Source organism: Gadus morhua, chromosome 19 (assembly GCF_902167405.1).
Source record: "Gadus morhua chromosome 19, gadMor3.0, whole genome shotgun sequence".
Classification (NCBI taxonomy): domain Eukaryota; kingdom Metazoa; phylum Chordata; class Actinopteri; order Gadiformes; family Gadidae; genus Gadus; species Gadus morhua.
Window position 1 is genome coordinate 16,489,719 of NC_044066.1, and position 17,805 is coordinate 16,507,523.

A 17,805-nucleotide genomic window follows, 5' to 3' on the forward strand; every position below is an offset into this window, starting at 1 on the left:
TCGGTGACGGGAGGAAAGGTAAGGGCGTCTTGATCCACACGAGAGCCGCGATAAACGATCAAATGGAGGATGGCATATCTCCCCGATCTCGATCTCGCCGTTTCTTCGACTTTCTTGGTCACTTTGCCTCCCTTTCATGAACGCTTCAGCTCCGATCCTTCGCTGATCGTTTTACAAAGGACAAGACTGCGTCCGATAATTGACTTGAAGCCCTTGTTCAAGGGCATCTTGATTAGAGAACAAAAGCATCTGCTTTTTTAAAGATTTCCCTCAGCTCACTTCACTACCAGCCTTGCAATCTTATCTCACAAGATGGCTTGTCAGTAAATCGGTGGGATTTCCAATAACTTGGACGAACTACAACGTATAAAACAACCAAGGGCATTGTCACATTTAGTCCATCTCTTTCTCTGTGCCATACTGCTTTTAATCGCACTGCGGGCATTAGACATCGCCATCATCATCAACTGAATTGAGGGCAGATGTCAGGTGACAGGAAGTTGTTTAAGCACCCGTGGGTGGGCGGTAGTTATGGAGAGTGGGCGGCTATACTAAGAGGTATCGGAGGAACACACAGCTATAGGTTAGCAGGGGCGATTGCAGCAGATGTGGACAACGAACAGTCAACAGAAGACGGATTATTGGAAGCCAGGGTTGTTTGAGGACTGCACTGTACTACTGCTGTTGTGGTGGCATTCCTCTCCCATACAGACTTACATTCTAACTAACTTACATTTCAATACAGGTGCATCCATGTTGGAGGGGATTCAGGGATCATACAAACCATGGCAATCTTTATTCATGTATTAAGTCATTCAGCGGACACTCTTCTCTAGATACAGTGCATGTCGTTAAGGAGCATTTGGGGGGTATAAGGGCATCTTGCTCAGGGGTTAGAGTTCCCAGTGGCAGCTAGAACCTCGACGCCGTGAACTCTGATCCCACGGCGAAAATAGCTACCTTTCCTCCTCCTTGCCCGGACCTCTGAGCGGCAGGCCAACACTGAGCCTGCCCGACGTCGAATAAGCGGGGGAATCGACGTAGCCACTGACACGACGGCGCTTTGTCGGTTGGCCCCGGGCTGGTTCGCAGCCACAGCACCCACTCTCATCAATTTCTAACACCTCTCGGCCCAGCGAGAGAGACACTGGTCGCCAGGGGCCACAAGCGCGGAGCGATCCTCTGCCCAGAGTCAGCCGCACCCAAGTGGAAAATTGGGTGATTGTGTGGCTGGAGAGGGCTGTGTTTGTGTGTTGGGTGCTGTGGGACGAAGAGAGGGTTGGTCGGGGGGTGTTAGGGTTTGAAACCCTTCGGGGCAGGGAATGGCTGCATCCTGTAGTAAGCTATAGAGTGATGAGAACACGTTTAATTAATTGTCAAATCTGATTATTATCTGTTTCTTTTTACAACTGAAGGCTACGCAAACGTGTGCGGATGTCACCTCAAACAACTGTGTTGGTGATAGGTGTCTTTACACTTTATACCGCCTACACGCCCAGATGAGTTTGGCCATTGGTCTGGCTATTGGACCGTGTCTTAAGCCCGGCTAAACACGAGGACGGATGCAATTCTGTCCGTCTGATTGCATTCATTATGAGCGGTGTTATTAAATCACAGAGCAAGAATAACTGCAGCTATAATAACTAAAATCATTAGATTTCACTTCAAAACAACCCAGTTAACATAATTTTGATTAATATTTAATGCTCATTAAGTGACTTATTACCTTACATTACTATAATGATGATTATTATTATGATTATTATTATCATATTGTAGGTAAATATGGGCTTTTTCATGTGTCCCTCCTACTGGGTCTGTGTTCCAACCCTATGTTCGGTACTCGTTATATGAAGTAAACCACAAACAGAAACAACAAATACAACAACAAATAAATACTGTGGCTGTTTTTGTTTTTGAAAATAAAGCTTTCATGTTATTTACTGAATATGTGCATCAATTCAGGAATAATTTGTGCTAAACCTGACAAACATAAGGGGACATATCAACGTTTAGAATTCATGTTATTTTTTTAGTCCGGTTCCAGCAAATCCTGAAAAATACTCTCCTTTTCGTTCGAAAAAGGAGAGTATTTTACAGGAGAGTACAACCCTAACAGGGCTGCTGCCTGGTGCCTCAGGGCAAACAAATGTATTTTACGAGTCCTACGAACAGCGAACGCTGGGCAAAGGTGCTAAATGTGAACGGCTCCTCTGAAGCACTTGGCAGTAGAAGTGGCTCGTTTTCACTGTTTCAATTTGTCCGAGGGACTTACAGGGAGACACATTGGATCAGATAAGGCACAGAGCGGTTCACCCTGTGTGGTCAGGCGATGTGTGCGCTCAACGGCGTGACCGCGCACCGAAACACACAGACCGGCTCCTCTGATGTGGGGTTTGGCAGGTGTGCTTCAAGAGGTCTCTTGATTCTAGATGTCGTTAATAAGCCGGTAAGGGGGTTCAAGTTCAAGGACAGCTGAAGATAGACTGCAGGCCTGGGCATTAGGAGAGTATATCATAGCACATCCCCTTGTAGGTTTATTCTGGTTACACCTTCTCTCTCTGCCTTCAGTCTGGCCTTATGTGGCTAGGCAAGGAGTCAATGTTGTTGGGGATGGGGGGGACAATAATTGTTTCCAAGAACTGGTTATGGACGCAGATCCCCAGAATCAACGATAGTTAGGAGCTATGCATCCTTACTATCCTGCCCCCCTATTAGGAAGTAAGGGGGCGGTAATGGATAATGGAGGGAAGTCAGGCGGCTAGCAGGTAGCATACACACTCCTGTGATGGAGTGCTGCAGTGGGCAGGAGCAATTAATGAAAGCCAACAACGGAAAAATCCCAGCAATCGTTTTTACAAACCTGTCATGAACATAGCACGGCAACAAAATGTATCCTAATGATGATATAAAATGATATACACATTATTTTACCTTGTTTGTATTGTTACTAATCAACTTAAAGGTGTATGTTAAAATGGTCCTTTCAACTAGAGATAGCTTCCTTCCCCTCTCCAATTAAAAAGGTGATTGTTAGCTAGCGTTCCAATTCAAAAGTGTAGCAACATAGTCTGATAGTGAGGCATGCCAATCTCCTCACTTTGTTGTGCAGATTCCTTTAGCAGTCATGCATCCTTGCAGATGTGTCAGTTTTCACCCCTGGTGCAAATTAATCAGCCGTGGCTGATCCTAATCTCTCCCCGATGGTCACTCCCCTCACCTTTCCTTTGTGTTTCTTCCCACCATGTAAAAGTCTACCTATAATAATCAGGTATACCCATAGTCGCATTGAAGTTGGTCGGTAAATTGCTGCATTAGTCTTCCCATCATCATGCTCTATTAAATAAAATACTTTGCTGTCAAGAAGTGTCCTAAAATAACTTATGTCATCAGAACATCTCAAAATATGAGTAACGCAGCAAACCAGCAATTATCCGACTTCTACGGCAAGACATTTTACATTGCAGCATTGTTCTCAGATAAATTCTCTTCATTTTTTTTCTTTCTATTTTGGTGGAACAGATACCTGTTAATTGGTTTTTACTGCCAAATACCAAATTGCACAGCCCACGTTCTGAACTTCACTAGGAGGGAAGATGAGACGGAAACAGATGGAGCTAACTGAAAAAGTTTTCTCCGGAAAGCTGAAAAGAGAGCGTGTGCTTCCAACGGATTACTTTTAGACAACTCATTGGTTCCCTCCTCATCGGTGTGTATATATACATCTATATATATATGCTTTTTTTTTCTTATAATTTATTAAAAAGCAACGGATATGATTAAATTCATAATCTAAGAGGGGCAGTATAATAGCCGCTTAGACGCCTGAGTCTAAAGTTACTAGGTTCGATCCTGTCTCCAACCGCAGCCTTGCTGTAGGCAATCCTCAGCAAGACTTCCTAACCCCTACCTTCTCCTCATGACCTTGGATGATAGAGGCTTCAAAATGTCTAAATATAAAAGCATTGAGCAGTTGGACTCCAGCCTCCAGCAGACTCTTGTAGATGTTGGTGTCGGGAAGGGGCTTATTTTGGTGGTACTAGGGTTGGGATAGAGGGGTGTGTGTGTGTGTGTGTGTGTGTGTGTGTGTGTGTGTGTGTGTGTGTGTGTGTGTGTGTGTGTGTGCTTGTGTGTGTGTGTGTGTGTGCGGGGGCGTGTATGGACATTGCCCCATTCCACTCTCGCTCGTTCTCTCTCTCGCTCGTTCTCTCTCTGTCGTTCTCTCGCTCGTTCTCTCACCCTCTCCATCTCTTCCGCCATTCCCCCCCAGCCCACATCCCTCGCTCTCTCGCTCTCTCTCTCTCTCCCCCTCTCCCTCTCTCCATCATGTCCCCCTGTCTCTCCTCTCTCCCTCCCTCTCTTTTTCTCATTCCGTCTCCCCCTATCTCTTCATCCCTCTCCCTCCTCACTCCCCCTCTTCTCTCCTCCCTCACTCCACCTTTCATCTCTCTCTCTCTCTCTCTCTCTCTCTCTCTCTCTCTCTCTCTCTCTCTCTCTCTCTCTCTCTCTCTCTCTCTCTCTCTCTCTGAGTTCCCTGGAAGAAGTAGTAATTGAAAATAGGGAGGGTTCTTTGTATGTGTCAGCTTAATGGAGCTGTCCTGGCCTTTTCCTGCAAAACCCGGGTTAATAACTTTTACCCCCCCACCTCCAGCCCCACACACACTTCCATTACCCCCCAGAGATTGGCTGTGTGGGAAAGAGGTGTGTATTTGTGTGTGTGTGTGTGTGTGTGTGTGTGTGTGTGTGTGTGTGTGTGTGTGTGTGTGTGTGTGTGTGTGTGTGTGTGTGTGTGTGTGTGTGTGTGTGTGTGTGTGTGTGTGTGTGTGTGTGTGAGTAGTCGGGGGGGCCCTCGTATTTTCTGCGACCCCTCCTTATCGGGCCCTAACTGCAGGTAGCTTACCTGGGAGCCATTTTCTCTGCGTATTGTACTACCGAGGGACCTGCCGATGCCACCGTGGAAATAGGATTAAACGTACGGATGTGTGTGTTTGTGCGTTTTGCATATTTGTGAATATGTGTTTGTGTGTCTGTGTTTGTGTCTGTGCATCTGTGTGTGTGCCAGCGTGTGTGTCTTGCATTTGTGTGTGTGTGTGTGTGGGTCTGTGTGTGTGTGGGTAGCGGTCAGGTGTGTATGCGCTCCATCCATGCGTGAACAGGATGTCATGTAACAGTGGAGGCGTATCAAATAGGGGCCCGGTCGCCGAGAGCTTGACTGGCAGCCTCCACCTCCACCTCGCCCTCCACCTCCACAACCCCCTCCTCCGCCTCCTCCACCTCCAACCCTCCACCTCCACAACCCCCTCCTCCGCCTCCTCCTCCTCCAACCCTCCACCTTCACAACCCCCTCCTCCACCTCCCTCTCCACCTCCATAACCCCTTCCGCCTCCACCTCCATTCCTCCTCCTCCACAACCCTCTCCCCCTCTACCTCCGCCCCCCCACCCCATCCCCCCTCCACCTCCTCCCCCTCCAGCCCAGTGGAGTGTGTGTTTAGAAGTCACCGCTCACACTGCATCGTTGCCCGCTGTGCGGAACACTCTGACTCGAGGCTTTGGCTCCAGGCACAGCGCGGGGAAAGTGGAATTGGCCAGCAGCACTATGGCCATGCCCAAGCACGTGTACATATTCTTCAAAGAGTCATAGTCAACGTGATGTATGAGTCATAATGAATGCCATCACGTGACAGGAGGGCTATTGTTTGTCTCGCGACGAGGAGATACTTTTTTGATTCACGTTAAAATGTGCGAATCTGAGTCATGAATGCATTAATATGTGTGTTGGCTTTCGTAAGTGGAATTGCGCTTATTTAAACTGGATGAGTTTTAATTTGGTTTGATATTATTTGTATCTACGGTGACATTTATTGTAATTATTTTGTCAGTGCTTCGTGGCTACACACTTTGGTTTTCACTTTATTTGTGTCTCCATCATGGGAGAATAAGGCATGCACTTCTCTAAACTGTAATTACCCCATCAGTTAAAACAGAAAAAAAACAACCAACACTTGATAGCGTCTGAGTGGAAGTGAGCGTGATGTCGGAATGATTTCAAAACCACTCGATTAGCATTTCAACCTTCGACGGCGGAGAAAAACTAGAAAAATGAAGTTTGAACGCGCTGCACTTCAAGCCCGGTCATTTATTTCCGTAAGACGGGTGGGGAGGGGCCACTGATTAAGGCCTGTCTGTTCGGTCGGACCCCCTCGGCCATCCACCCAGACTCTTATCGATCCCCGATCCCAGCTCCAGGATCTATCTCCCCTTCACTCTTTCTTCTCTTCCTCTCTTTGTGTTTGTTTGCCTGTCTCTCTGCATACAAACAGAGCTCAAAAATACCCTGCTTTCAGAAGACAGTTCCTCAAAAGAAATCAATGTCAGACCTGCTACTGTGTACACACAAAGACACAGAGAGACAAAGACGCAAACCCATGACGTGTTGGCGTGTCCTTAATTACTGATCATGATGTGTGTTCCCTTAGTGGGGCTGTTTACCCCCTCTTCATTTCCTGCACTGAAACAAACAATAACCTTTTGGAGGAGATGCTTGCTCCTTTGATGTCAGTCAATTTGGGCTCCAATGTGAGCCATTTCAGTCTAATATCCACCAAAATATATCATTTTTTAAATTAATTTCTCATTGTTATAGACGCCTAAGAGACAAACATCAGCCATTTGTTCGCTTTTCCTTTGTATTTGTCGTTTTATAATAGTTTATCCCAAAAGGAGGCGCAGTGATGGGCTGGGATCGGTTATTTTGGCAACAAATCCCGCGCTGATTGGACAGATCGTCCCGTTAGCACAAGCATCTGAAACCCATTCGGCCGCCGGTGGCATAATAAATCACGTTAGCTCCTCGTTGACTCACGCGTTGTTGTGCCACGAAACACATCACACTGCAAACACGCCGTGTTCCCAGTTAGCCCAAAGTAACCTGACATACACCAAACGGCAGAGTCATTCCCGCGCTAATTAACGCTTGTATTCCGGAATTTAATGGCTCTAACGATAGCTGATTGGGCCGGGCGTCGCTAGTTCTCTGAGGCGCACAACGACAAAGACTGGGGGAAAAGCAAGACGGACATCCATACTCCTCTCCAGGGTCCGTCCTCTCTGGCTGGCAGGTGCCACTCGGCCTCGAAGTGACACAGTTGGTATTGTGATGAGGTGGGCAGCAGTCGTACACCAACCTTGGCCCAGCCCGGCCCTTTCTCCTCGGGCCGAGGGGAGTGAGGCGATGGGCCGCGCTGGCTGGACCGGGCTGGCACTCGTCCGACCTCCTCACTGCCGCCGCACCGCACGGGCCGCCACGGCAGCCGACACGACGGCCGGCCGACGCCTGCCAAAGCGGCCGGACCTACGGGAGTTGCAGGAGAAAAGCCGGTGCCGTACCTGGGTTCTATCCAGAGAGCGGTTCTACTGGAGAAGTTCTGAGCCTGGAGTTCATCATGAAGTCATATCCTCTCCCGTTTTTTAATTTCTTTTTTTTAATTAATTAGTTTCTGGTTTAGTAGCTTTCTTTGTGTGTGTGTGTGTGTGTGTGTGTGTGTGTGTGTGTGTGTGTGTGTGTGTGTGTGTGTGTGTGTGTGTGTGTGTGTGTGTGTGTGTGTGTGTGTGTGTGTGTGTGGTGGCTGCTTTGGGCTGAGAAGAAAGCAATTTGATGGAGAGAATCCAGGGAGCGTCAACAGGAAGTTGAGGAGGGATAGCGAGAGCCGGAGCGAAGGGGAAGGACGGGTGGATGCTGGGGAGCTGACCTAGTTAGATAGAGAGGGAAAGAGAGAATGACCCAGAGAGAGAGAGAGAGAGAGGGAGAGAGAGAGAGAGAGAGAGAGAGAGAGAGAGAGGGAGAGAGGGAGAGGGGGAGAGAGAGAGAGAGAGAGAGAGAGAGAGAGAGAGAGAGAGAGAGAGAGACGGAGGGAGAGAGGGAGAGGGAGAGGGAGAGGGAGAGGGAGAGAGAGAGAGAGAGAGAGAGAGAGGGAGGGAGGGAGAGTGAAATGGAGCAGGAAACAGATGCAGAGAGAGTGAGAGCGCCCGAGAGAGAGAGGGAGGTCCAGGGAGAGAGAGAGTGGTGTTGATGTGGATCGGGGCGTGGGCCAGCCTGTTTGGGGCGCCTGCTGGGGCCATCTGGCAGGGCTGTAATTGGGTTGGGGCTTTACACCTGTGTGGGCACCCCTCCTCTGGGACGCTCCGTTGACAGGGGGGAGACAAAAGTTGCATCTTGCAGCTTCTTCTTGACTGTTTACTTTTGCTACTGGGTCTCAAAGAGAGCCTCGCTGAAGCAGGTTTCAGTCTTGCCACGCCTTCTTTATGTTGATGTAGTGTACTGTCAGACACACAGTTAGCGTGTATCGGCAGCTAACACTAAAACTGGACCTGCTACAGCAGTATTTTGGAATCTGTTTAACTTTTTTAAATCACACTTTCTTTTGCTGTTAAACACTGTCTGGTACTGAAAAATGAAACTATCTTATGCGCTGCTTAAGGTCTCACATACTACTTTGAAACTTGGATTGTTTTCAAGCCATGCTTTTTGAATGCTGTTGTCGTTTACTGCCTGACCCTGTTCCACACAAAGTGGTACATTGAATTGAAGAAGATAGAATAATTTTTGGGGGATTCAGTAACTGCTCAGAGATTGAGTCAAATAAAAAGTTCAATCAATAATCACCGACCATGAGGTGAGGCATGAAAACAAAGCAAGGCCGTGAGAAATACTTGTGACTAAAGGGCTGATTATGGCCCTACGTTCTCGCAACGCAAGGGGGTTGCGGCCCCTTACGTCCTCGCAGACCCTCCTTGCGTCCACCGCAAGGGCCTGCCGTGCGCCTCCCAAAAATGTTAACCTTCCGCCGACGTTATACTTCCTTGCGACGCAGCAGCAAGGGCTGTGATTGGTCGGCTAACTAAAACCCGATTGCAGAACCATAAAGATTTGTGTCTGCGTGGTCATTGCGTTGCGGGAACGTGGGACCATAATCAGCGCTTAAGAATAGCAAAGCAGCCATATTGACAGCGTGAGAGGGGATGGGGAAGAGCGGGTGGGGGGGGGGGGGGGGGGGGATGTGGGAGAGAGTCATCGAGAGAGATTTGTGCAGGACATCGTGTGAATCAGTAAATATAAGCCACCGAATATATTATCTGGAGTCCTCTTGAAAGTGGGTCATAATAGCCAAAAGGGCAGATGGTGATTTTCCTGTGTTGCGTCGGAGATACGATCGCATAGCAATGAGCCCTTGGGGGGGGGGGGGGAGAAAATGAGAAAGGTCAACGGTGCTCTCGAGTCGCGTCGGGGAAAGTGAGCTCCATTCCTAATGACGTCCCCCCGTCCTGGCGAGACCAGACCCCCTGCTGTGACGCCTTCCGCCCACTAACAGGTAGCATGGAAGATGTCCCCTCACATGCCTTCAAAGGGGGCTGAGTCATGGAAGCTCGTGTAGGTATGATGCGAGGGCAGTCAAGGGAGAGAGGGGGAAAGCAGGAGCAGAAGAGCGTTTGAAAGGGTTTGAAGGTTAAGTAAAGTAAACGGCTTACAGCAGGAAACTCCCGCCTACAACTTTAAGGAAACGTAGTCATGGGAGGTCATTATCTCTCTCCGTGACTCACACCCTTCCAAGGTTTCAGGATGTGTTTTTGACCTTGCCTTGGTTTGAGATTTACTATTCTGTTCATTGATTATCCTCACATGGAACAGTAGGTGGCGTCAAACCTGTTGAATACTAATTAATGTGTTCATCTTAAGATTTACCTTTGCCTTGCTAAACACTGTTTTGGGTGCTGTTACGGGCTGCTGTCTCAAAAAAGTAAACCGAAACCGCCCTTCTTGATTCATTTTTCCTTTCTCCGGGCACTCTGGCGAAAAGGAAAACCTGCACTAGAGGTGGAACGCCCTAGTCCCTGCCCATACCGCAGTGTCTTTATAGCCACCTAGTGTGCAGAGTATTTTATGCCTTATGCCTCTTTAGTGAGAGACGAATCAGTCGTTGGGGTGTTAATGAAGTGTTAAAAACACAGCCGCAAGGTGTGAGCGCTTGTTCCTGTGACGGTGAAGAAGATTATATATGTATGCATGCTACACGGGCGCCACCTCAATCAAGTGACTGCCAGTCTGTCGGCCAATCCTCGTTTGTCAGAACAGACAATGATTTCCATTGTGTGATGGTCCTGTCGGAGCATGTTTCTCGGTAAAGTGGCATGTTTCAGAAATGGTGGATTGTATTTCTTATATTAATGTTTGACGTGCTATGTGTTACCCGAACCGTCATCACTATTTCAAATAAGTGGGACCACATTTGCTTGTTTTGTATGAACTCAGTTTTTATGGTTTGCTAGCCACTAAGTGTCTTGAGTTACGAGACTTCATTAATTCAGGTAATAGATGCCCCTTGTGTACCTATGCATGGCGTCCAAAAGTTGCCATGGTTTCTGATATCCTGGCAGCTTTTTTCATTGACTTATTTGAATCATCCAAACCCAGTACACCAGATGGTTGGTTTGCAACTGATGTGCTAAGTCGCAAATATTCTCTTTTGCTCCTTTGTATTCTCCACTGTCGACATCAACACACTCTTTAAGAAAGGGACTTTCAGCACAGAGTCTCAACCAAACTCCTTTTGGTTTCAGTCCTCATGGCCGTGTTTTGGTCCAGTCCTTCAAGGTCGCTCATGACTGTTATTCAATCACAGATCACAAAAAGGTCTTTAAACAGGGGTCCCGTCATCCCGAATTGGAATGGCGCTTCTAAAACGGTGCAGGAAAATACCGCACCTCAATCAGCACCGTTTAGCTTCTCGCCGTGTCGCGAAGAACCTAAAACAACAACCCCTCTCACTCCATCAAACCGAAGAATTGCCATGGCGACCGACCCAAATTACAACCTGCACAGCACCGAAGGGACAATAAATAGTTTCTCTCCGTGGGGGTAATTGCTACAGTTTCTTCTGCTTGGCCAGCGAGACAGAAGACCAAAGTACAGTTTTCGGTTTGGGTCAGGCTTGTTCCGATCAAATTGTTTCCTTGGATTCTATTTTTGCGGCGCTGTTTCAAACGTTTTGAGTCAACGCTCCATGTTATCCCTAAAACTGCGGGGGTGTTAACACTATTACGAATTCACACACATTGGGCTGTAGGGATGAATGTGTGCGGTCATTTGATACAAACATAACTAGCAGTGAGCTTATCTTAACCAATCACACTCACCCGACCTGCTGTTTGAACCAATCGTGTGCACCCATTTATTTTTTTACACAATCTTGTTGACTCTGATAGAAAGCGACCAGTACACACACACACACACACACACACACACACACACACACACACACACACACACACACACACACACACACACACACACACACACACACACACACACAAATGAACATGAATAAATATTATCGAAAAAGAAAAACAGCGTGCTTATCTTTGAAGTTTTTAGTACGCATGCACTTTCATTCAGATAGCAAGCTTGCGATGGCAGGGGGTAGGGTTGTTAGAAAGTTAAGTGAGGCAGTGTATTAATATGAAAGATGTTTGCCATTCTGAATCACGCACTACTTAAGCAGGCAGATGTACGCTGTTCTGCGGTGACTCAATCACTGTGACGGATCAAGAGCGCTGAGTGTGGACTACATTTCCCTCAAGCCTTTGCTTTTTGGCTCTAGATTATATCAACGTCTTTATCTTGTATCGTATTACTAAAACTCATTCTCATTGTGCATCTAGTTTTGGAATAAAATTGTCTTATGTTTCATAATTTCAGTATATATCCTTTGTTTTCTTTTCTTACAGAAATTATATATTTTTGATAAATATGAAAAACAATGAGTTTCCACCCATTATTACCATGTCTCATTATTGGGTTGTATTACAAACTAGACAAATCAAAAACACTTCATTTGATCCACAAATCTGTAATAAGCAAAACCCAACCGAAAAAAAGTCCCCTCTTCAGAAACTAAACTGCCATTTTCCTCTCTCTATTTCTATCTCTCTTTCTGTCTCTGTCTCTGTCTCTGTCTCTGTCTCTGTCTCTGTCTCTGTCTCTGTCTCTCTCTCTCTCTCTCTCTCTCGTCCACAGCCTTCGCCCGGCCACCCGCCACCCCACCTCCCCTCCACCCACTACCCCCTCGCCGTGTGCCGCCATGAGCGAAAGTAAAAGGGAAGCCCTGGTGGGCCCCGCCACCACCTCCTCCTCCACCGCCGGCACCAACACCACCGACCTGGTTGGGCCCGGGCCCGGCGAGAAGGACGAGAACTTCTCCAAGATCAAGAACAAGTTCATGAACGAGCTCAACAAATTCCCGCGTGAGTACCACGAATGTAGCGTTGGTTCGGTGTCGGACGGTCGACTTTAGCCTCAGACAGAAGCTGTTTATGATATTCCCTACCACGGCCAATCAGGTTTGTGGGCTGTTGTTGATGTTTATATTACATTTCAAGATTTAAATATATATATGATGTATACGAATTGTTTATGATATATATACAATTCAATAAACTCTAATACATTTTTAAATATACTTAATCATTTGCACAACAAAAACAGGAAAAAGGGTCTGGAGTAGGAGAAGGAGAAGGATGTACCCTAGAAAGATCAAGTGATTTATCTGTTAATAAAGCCTGAAGTTCAAGACGTAATCAACTTGACAATGGGGAGAAAATTGCTCTCCTTGGAAAATGCCAGTAGAAAGTGGTTTGGCGCTCAAGGCTGGCAGAACGGCCCTCACACACCGAGAGGTTGGTGGTTAGAACTTTGGTCTTGAACTTCACAAAAGTCCTGTTCCATCTTGTAAAGCTATTAGCAATGGGTGGATGAATTTATAGCAACGGAACCATGAATGCTTCCTAGGGATTTTTGAAAGAGCGATGAGTTCAGGCTTCAGAAATTAATAAATGAAGCCATAACAAGGTTGTTAAATACTTTAAATTACTTAATTGAGCAAATGATATCTGCTGAATGGGTTTGGCACAAAGATTGGTTAACTTAACCACAGACTATTTTTCAAGGAGTTCTAAAAACGTGTGTATGTCCTGCTCTTCGTCCACAAACTATTTAATCCAACCGTAAGTATATATCCCTCAAGACTTTGGTCTCTGATCATAAAATATGTGTTATCTTGAGAGATTTGGGTCAAACTTTTGAGAGATCTTGGTCAAAGGACAGAAGGTTAATATTTGTCGCTGCCGTAAAGTCAGTTTGTATTCCTTAGAGCCCAAAATCAGATCTAAAGGCCAATTCCACCAGAACCGGCACAAAGCGCCACGGCATTAAGACGGTCGCCGGAAATAATAGAAACCATTATTGTCAATGTAGGCTGTTCCACTGGATACTGCACCGACATAGCACGGAACCGTCTCCAAAACGGCTCTTCGTTTACGATCATGCTTCTTCTATTTTTGAAAGTTGCCAGTTCGCAGTCGTGCCTCAGAACACTTCTACAGCCGAATCAGTTTGCATTTGCTCATGAATATTCATGAGCTCACATCGACCCCCATGCAATTCACAGGGTATTATAATATTATACAGTCTATCTATGGTAGCTAATCAGTGGCAAAGAAGAAATTAAAGTCTGCGTCGATCCCCCGTCTATTCAGTGTTGTGAGCGGACCGCGACGTTGCCATGACATCTAGAAATCATACCGTATTTAATGGGTTATAATATGGATGTGTAGGGCTTGATCATAACTCGTGAATAATATTGTATGAATCATTCTGATCATAATCATTTTTACAATTCATATAGGCCTATTATAATTATGCACGTCTTTAGCCATCAGCCGGAATGTGTCCGTACTGCCTCCAGTGGGGATTGCAGTACGGAACACAGACGCTTCGCTGACGTGCCCCCTCGCTGCCGTGCCACTTCTGGTGGAAATTGGCCTTAAAGAGCTATTTTTTCATTTGAATTTGGAGAAAATAATTCCCCTGAATTATACATATTTTGTAGGTCATTTTGAATTCGACTAATCAGTCGACCTTAACCAATATTACACGTTACAAAAAGATGAATGACCTTTCTACCTGGATTTAACAAGAACATCTAGAGCAGTTAGAAATGATGACATAAAAAAAAAAAATTATTTGTTTTAATATCGAATCTTAAATGTAGTAATTCATTCGATAAAAATACATTCCAACATAAAATACAACAATTAAATGATTAGCATATTCAAATATCACACGCAGATCATAATAATCACACATATGACTAATGTACGAGAGCTGTGTCACCTCTAATTAATCATTTTCAGTTCTGTAGAGAGTTGAAGCGACAAATCGCCCCTCTAAGGAAATTTTCATATTGAGTTTTTCGCACGTTTGTGTAAAACGGCCGACTTTAGCTTTCCAATAGCGATTAACCTCTGGACCGACAAGGGGTCGTTTGATCCATACCCGGCGGCTCAGACTGTCGCGGTTTCAAATCCGAAAGATTTGGCATTGACATTTCTAGGATAAAATGCTTCTTTGTGTTGTTGATGTACAGAGCAGAGTTCGGAATAATTATATATTACCTCTTTATATTATTATCTCTTTTTATAGTTATTATTATTAATAACCATAAATAACTATGACATTTTCTTAAATACTGCACCTGCTTCAATAGTATATAGAATGGTTAATTAATGCTGAGCTTATTATAAAGTGATATGTGTAACGCTAACCCAATCAACCATCAAAATGTTCAGAGCGTTCAGCGTGAGGCATCAGACCGCTCGTCCAGAGACCGCCGGGCGGGTTAAGGGATTGCGCTGGGGTTTGGTGGGCTGATCTGAGGGGATAGACTGTCCCTTCACATGCCTGCTGGTCTGGCGAGAGGCCTTGTCCTCCTCTCCCTCCTCTTCCTCCTCCCTCCTCCTCCTCCTCCTCCTCCTCTTCCTCCTCCCTTGTTCTCCGCCTCCCCCTTCTCCACTACCTCTTCCTCCCTCCTCTCCTCCATCCCCTAATCCTCCTCTTCCTCCTCACCCTCCTCCCTCCTCCTCCTCCTCCCCTGTTCTCCTCCTCCCCCTTCTCCACTGCCTGTTCCTCCCTCCTCTCCTCCATCCCCTAATCCTCCTCTTCCTCCTCTTCCTCCCTCCTCTCCTCCATCCCCTAATCCTCCTCTTCCTCCTCCCCCTCTTCCCCCTCCTCCTCTCGGAGGAGGGGTCTTCTGCTCTCCAACTTCCCCGACCTCCTCCTTCTCCTTCACGTCCTCCTCCTCCTCCTCCCTCTCCTCCTCTGGGGTTGGGGTTTGCCCTTCCCTCCCCCTCCTCCCTCTCATCCATCACCCGGTGCTGGGGTGAGGAGAACCTCCCCCGCCGGGGGCCGGCCTGGTGGTGCCATACCGGCAGACGGAAGGCAGGGCCCCCCTCCATGGCTCTAGAGCCCAAACACATGCACAAAGAGACACGTAATCACACACACACACACACACACACACACACACACACACACACACACACACACACACACACACACACACACACACACACACACACACACCTGAGGGCAGACGCGTTTATCCAAAGGGAGAGACAGTGAATATTAATATTAGATATTGACATTGGGGTTGAGGTACCTTCTGTTGCGGTCAAGCCCGTTACATGGTCCTACTCCCTTTTAACTTTAAGCCGAATGAATTCTTCTTCCTTTGCTGGTACTTTAAAGTCGCATTAACACTGCGATTAACACTGGGTTATGAGTTCAATTCCCATTGGGCCACCCCTGCTAAAGTCTTAAGAAATTTGGACTAAAAAGTCCACCAAAATACGGTAACATTATATATTATGTGTAGATGCTCTTGAATGCAATGTTAAGTGACTAAGCATTAGTGTGATGATAAATACCCAACCCAACCCTGATAATAAGACCCAACCCTAATTTATTGCAACTTAGGGTTGGGTCTGGTCGCCCTGTGAGAGAAAATGAAAAAATGAATAAAGCTGAGATGCATCACTACTACCACACTTATGGCCGGTGTGTTTGTAAAACACATGATGGGCTTTCAATGCATTCCACCCTGCGGCTCAGTTTGGCATCTTATGTACCGCTGGTTGTTAGGCATTTTAACAACAAGGTCACTCTATTGCTAGCGAGATCACGTCAGCTTCTCCGCTGACGATGGCGAAGAACTTGCCTCAACCTACACTCGACCTTGTCTACAAAACCAACAGTGGTTAAACACTTGATTTGATGCAACGTTTTCCACTTTTAGCCCTCAAATAGCTGCCAATTAGAATTAGACTGGTATGTCTATTTCCCAGGATGCACTTTGGGTGTGCTCTCAGCAAATGGACCATTGGACATTTAACAGTGATTATGTGCACACAAATGGGTGTCATTACACCGGTTTTCTAGAACCAAACGGAGCCATCTGGTAAAAACAGAAAACCTCACCAGCCATTGAAGAGAAACGTTTTCTGATCGAAATGGGGGAGTTTCGACGAAGTGGATTTGCACAAAACAAAGGGATTCTATCAATCATGCACATTTAACATTTTCCATAAGTTATTTGTTTGTCAGTGCTGTGGCTGGCAATCTGGTTACATTGTTGTTGTTATTGTTGTGGATGACTAAGTCGGGGGCAGGGGAAAGGCCACAGACAGAGCCGTTGCTGGTCTTGGCGTAACAAGCTGTAATGTCAAGGTTAATTGACAAACCGGCTCCTGTCGCAATGCATTACTGAATACACACACACACACACACACACACACACACACACACACAGGCACGCGCACACAGGCACGCACACACAGGCACGCACACACACGGTATTGTTAGAAGTCTTTGACAGTGGCATTCTGTTTGGTGGATCAAACACATTGCAGTTACGTAAAGAAAGACTTATATCATTAGCTATTTTGCTCTTTGAAAGCTGACTTGTGTCATCATGTCATCATACGACATGCCATCCCTTTAATCATTAAAACGTAACCCAGCACACCCAACATTAATGTCTCGAGTATGGCCTTTAGTGAGTGATAGTCTGTATATTTTCTCGTACTAATCAACAAAAACAAGTTATTTTCTTTTTGTTTTGTTGTTTAGTTGCTTGTGTTGCATATGGCTGGGTAGTTTTGACAGTCAAAACAGCCGGCAGTAACTCATCCATACAAAAGAGATGGAAAACATGAACATTGTGCTTTCGATGTCTGCGTCCCTCATCCCTGACCTTTTACTAGGAACATGCATCCGAAACGTTTGTCCTGGCGGAGCCAGAAGACAGCGCTGTGACGCACCCGGGTTACTTTGAGCGTGAGCCAGAGATCAGTGGGACAGAGCTTAGGGAAGATCTCTCCCGATAAAAAACATGAAATGCCACGCTGCCATCGGGGTGCATTGCAGAAATAAAAGTCTTATCGGATCGGTTTAAGGGCATTAAAGTGACATGCTCCGGGGGAAGCAGACAAAGTACAGTGAGGCATAGCATGAAGGTATTGCGAAGGACTAGAGACGGGATAGTATGCCGATTTTGGGTCGTTGGTATCGGCGGGAGGTGAACGACGCCCGGTTTACAAAGTAAAAGTCTTTATTGTTCAGATGAGTGACTCCAAATGCCAGGGACTGTGGGTGGACTTTCACTTTTTAAACGGTGGATTTGGTTGCTTGGGGCCACTACCACATAGAATAAACCCACCAGCTAATAGAGAAAAGCTTTCTCGCTGGGTTGTGCAGGTGTAATTGGACTACCTGTCAACTTGTGTATGCTATTTTGTTGTCAGATACAAGTATTTAACTAGCTTGTTTAAATAGATGAATATCAGCCCCACTGTTTTAAGTGACACTACAAAATAAGAGCACGTAGGCATATCACTCAATTAGTATATTACTCCTT

General features: G+C 46.3%; 1 protein-coding gene across 3 annotated transcripts in view; it reads left to right on the forward strand.

Moving 5' to 3' along the window:
• Positions 1 to 17,805, forward strand: part of syt1a (synaptotagmin Ia) — a 164,629-nt gene that overhangs the window by 105,807 nt on the left and 41,017 nt on the right. For all 3 annotated transcript variants that reach the window (XM_030342003.1, XM_030342004.1, XM_030342005.1), the window contains one exon: positions 12,072 to 12,298. In XM_030342003.1, the coding sequence (XP_030197863.1) occupies positions 12,136 to 12,298 (163 nt within the window). In that variant the 5' untranslated portion in view covers positions 12,072 to 12,135. The remainder of the gene's footprint in view (positions 1 to 12,071; positions 12,299 to 17,805) is intronic.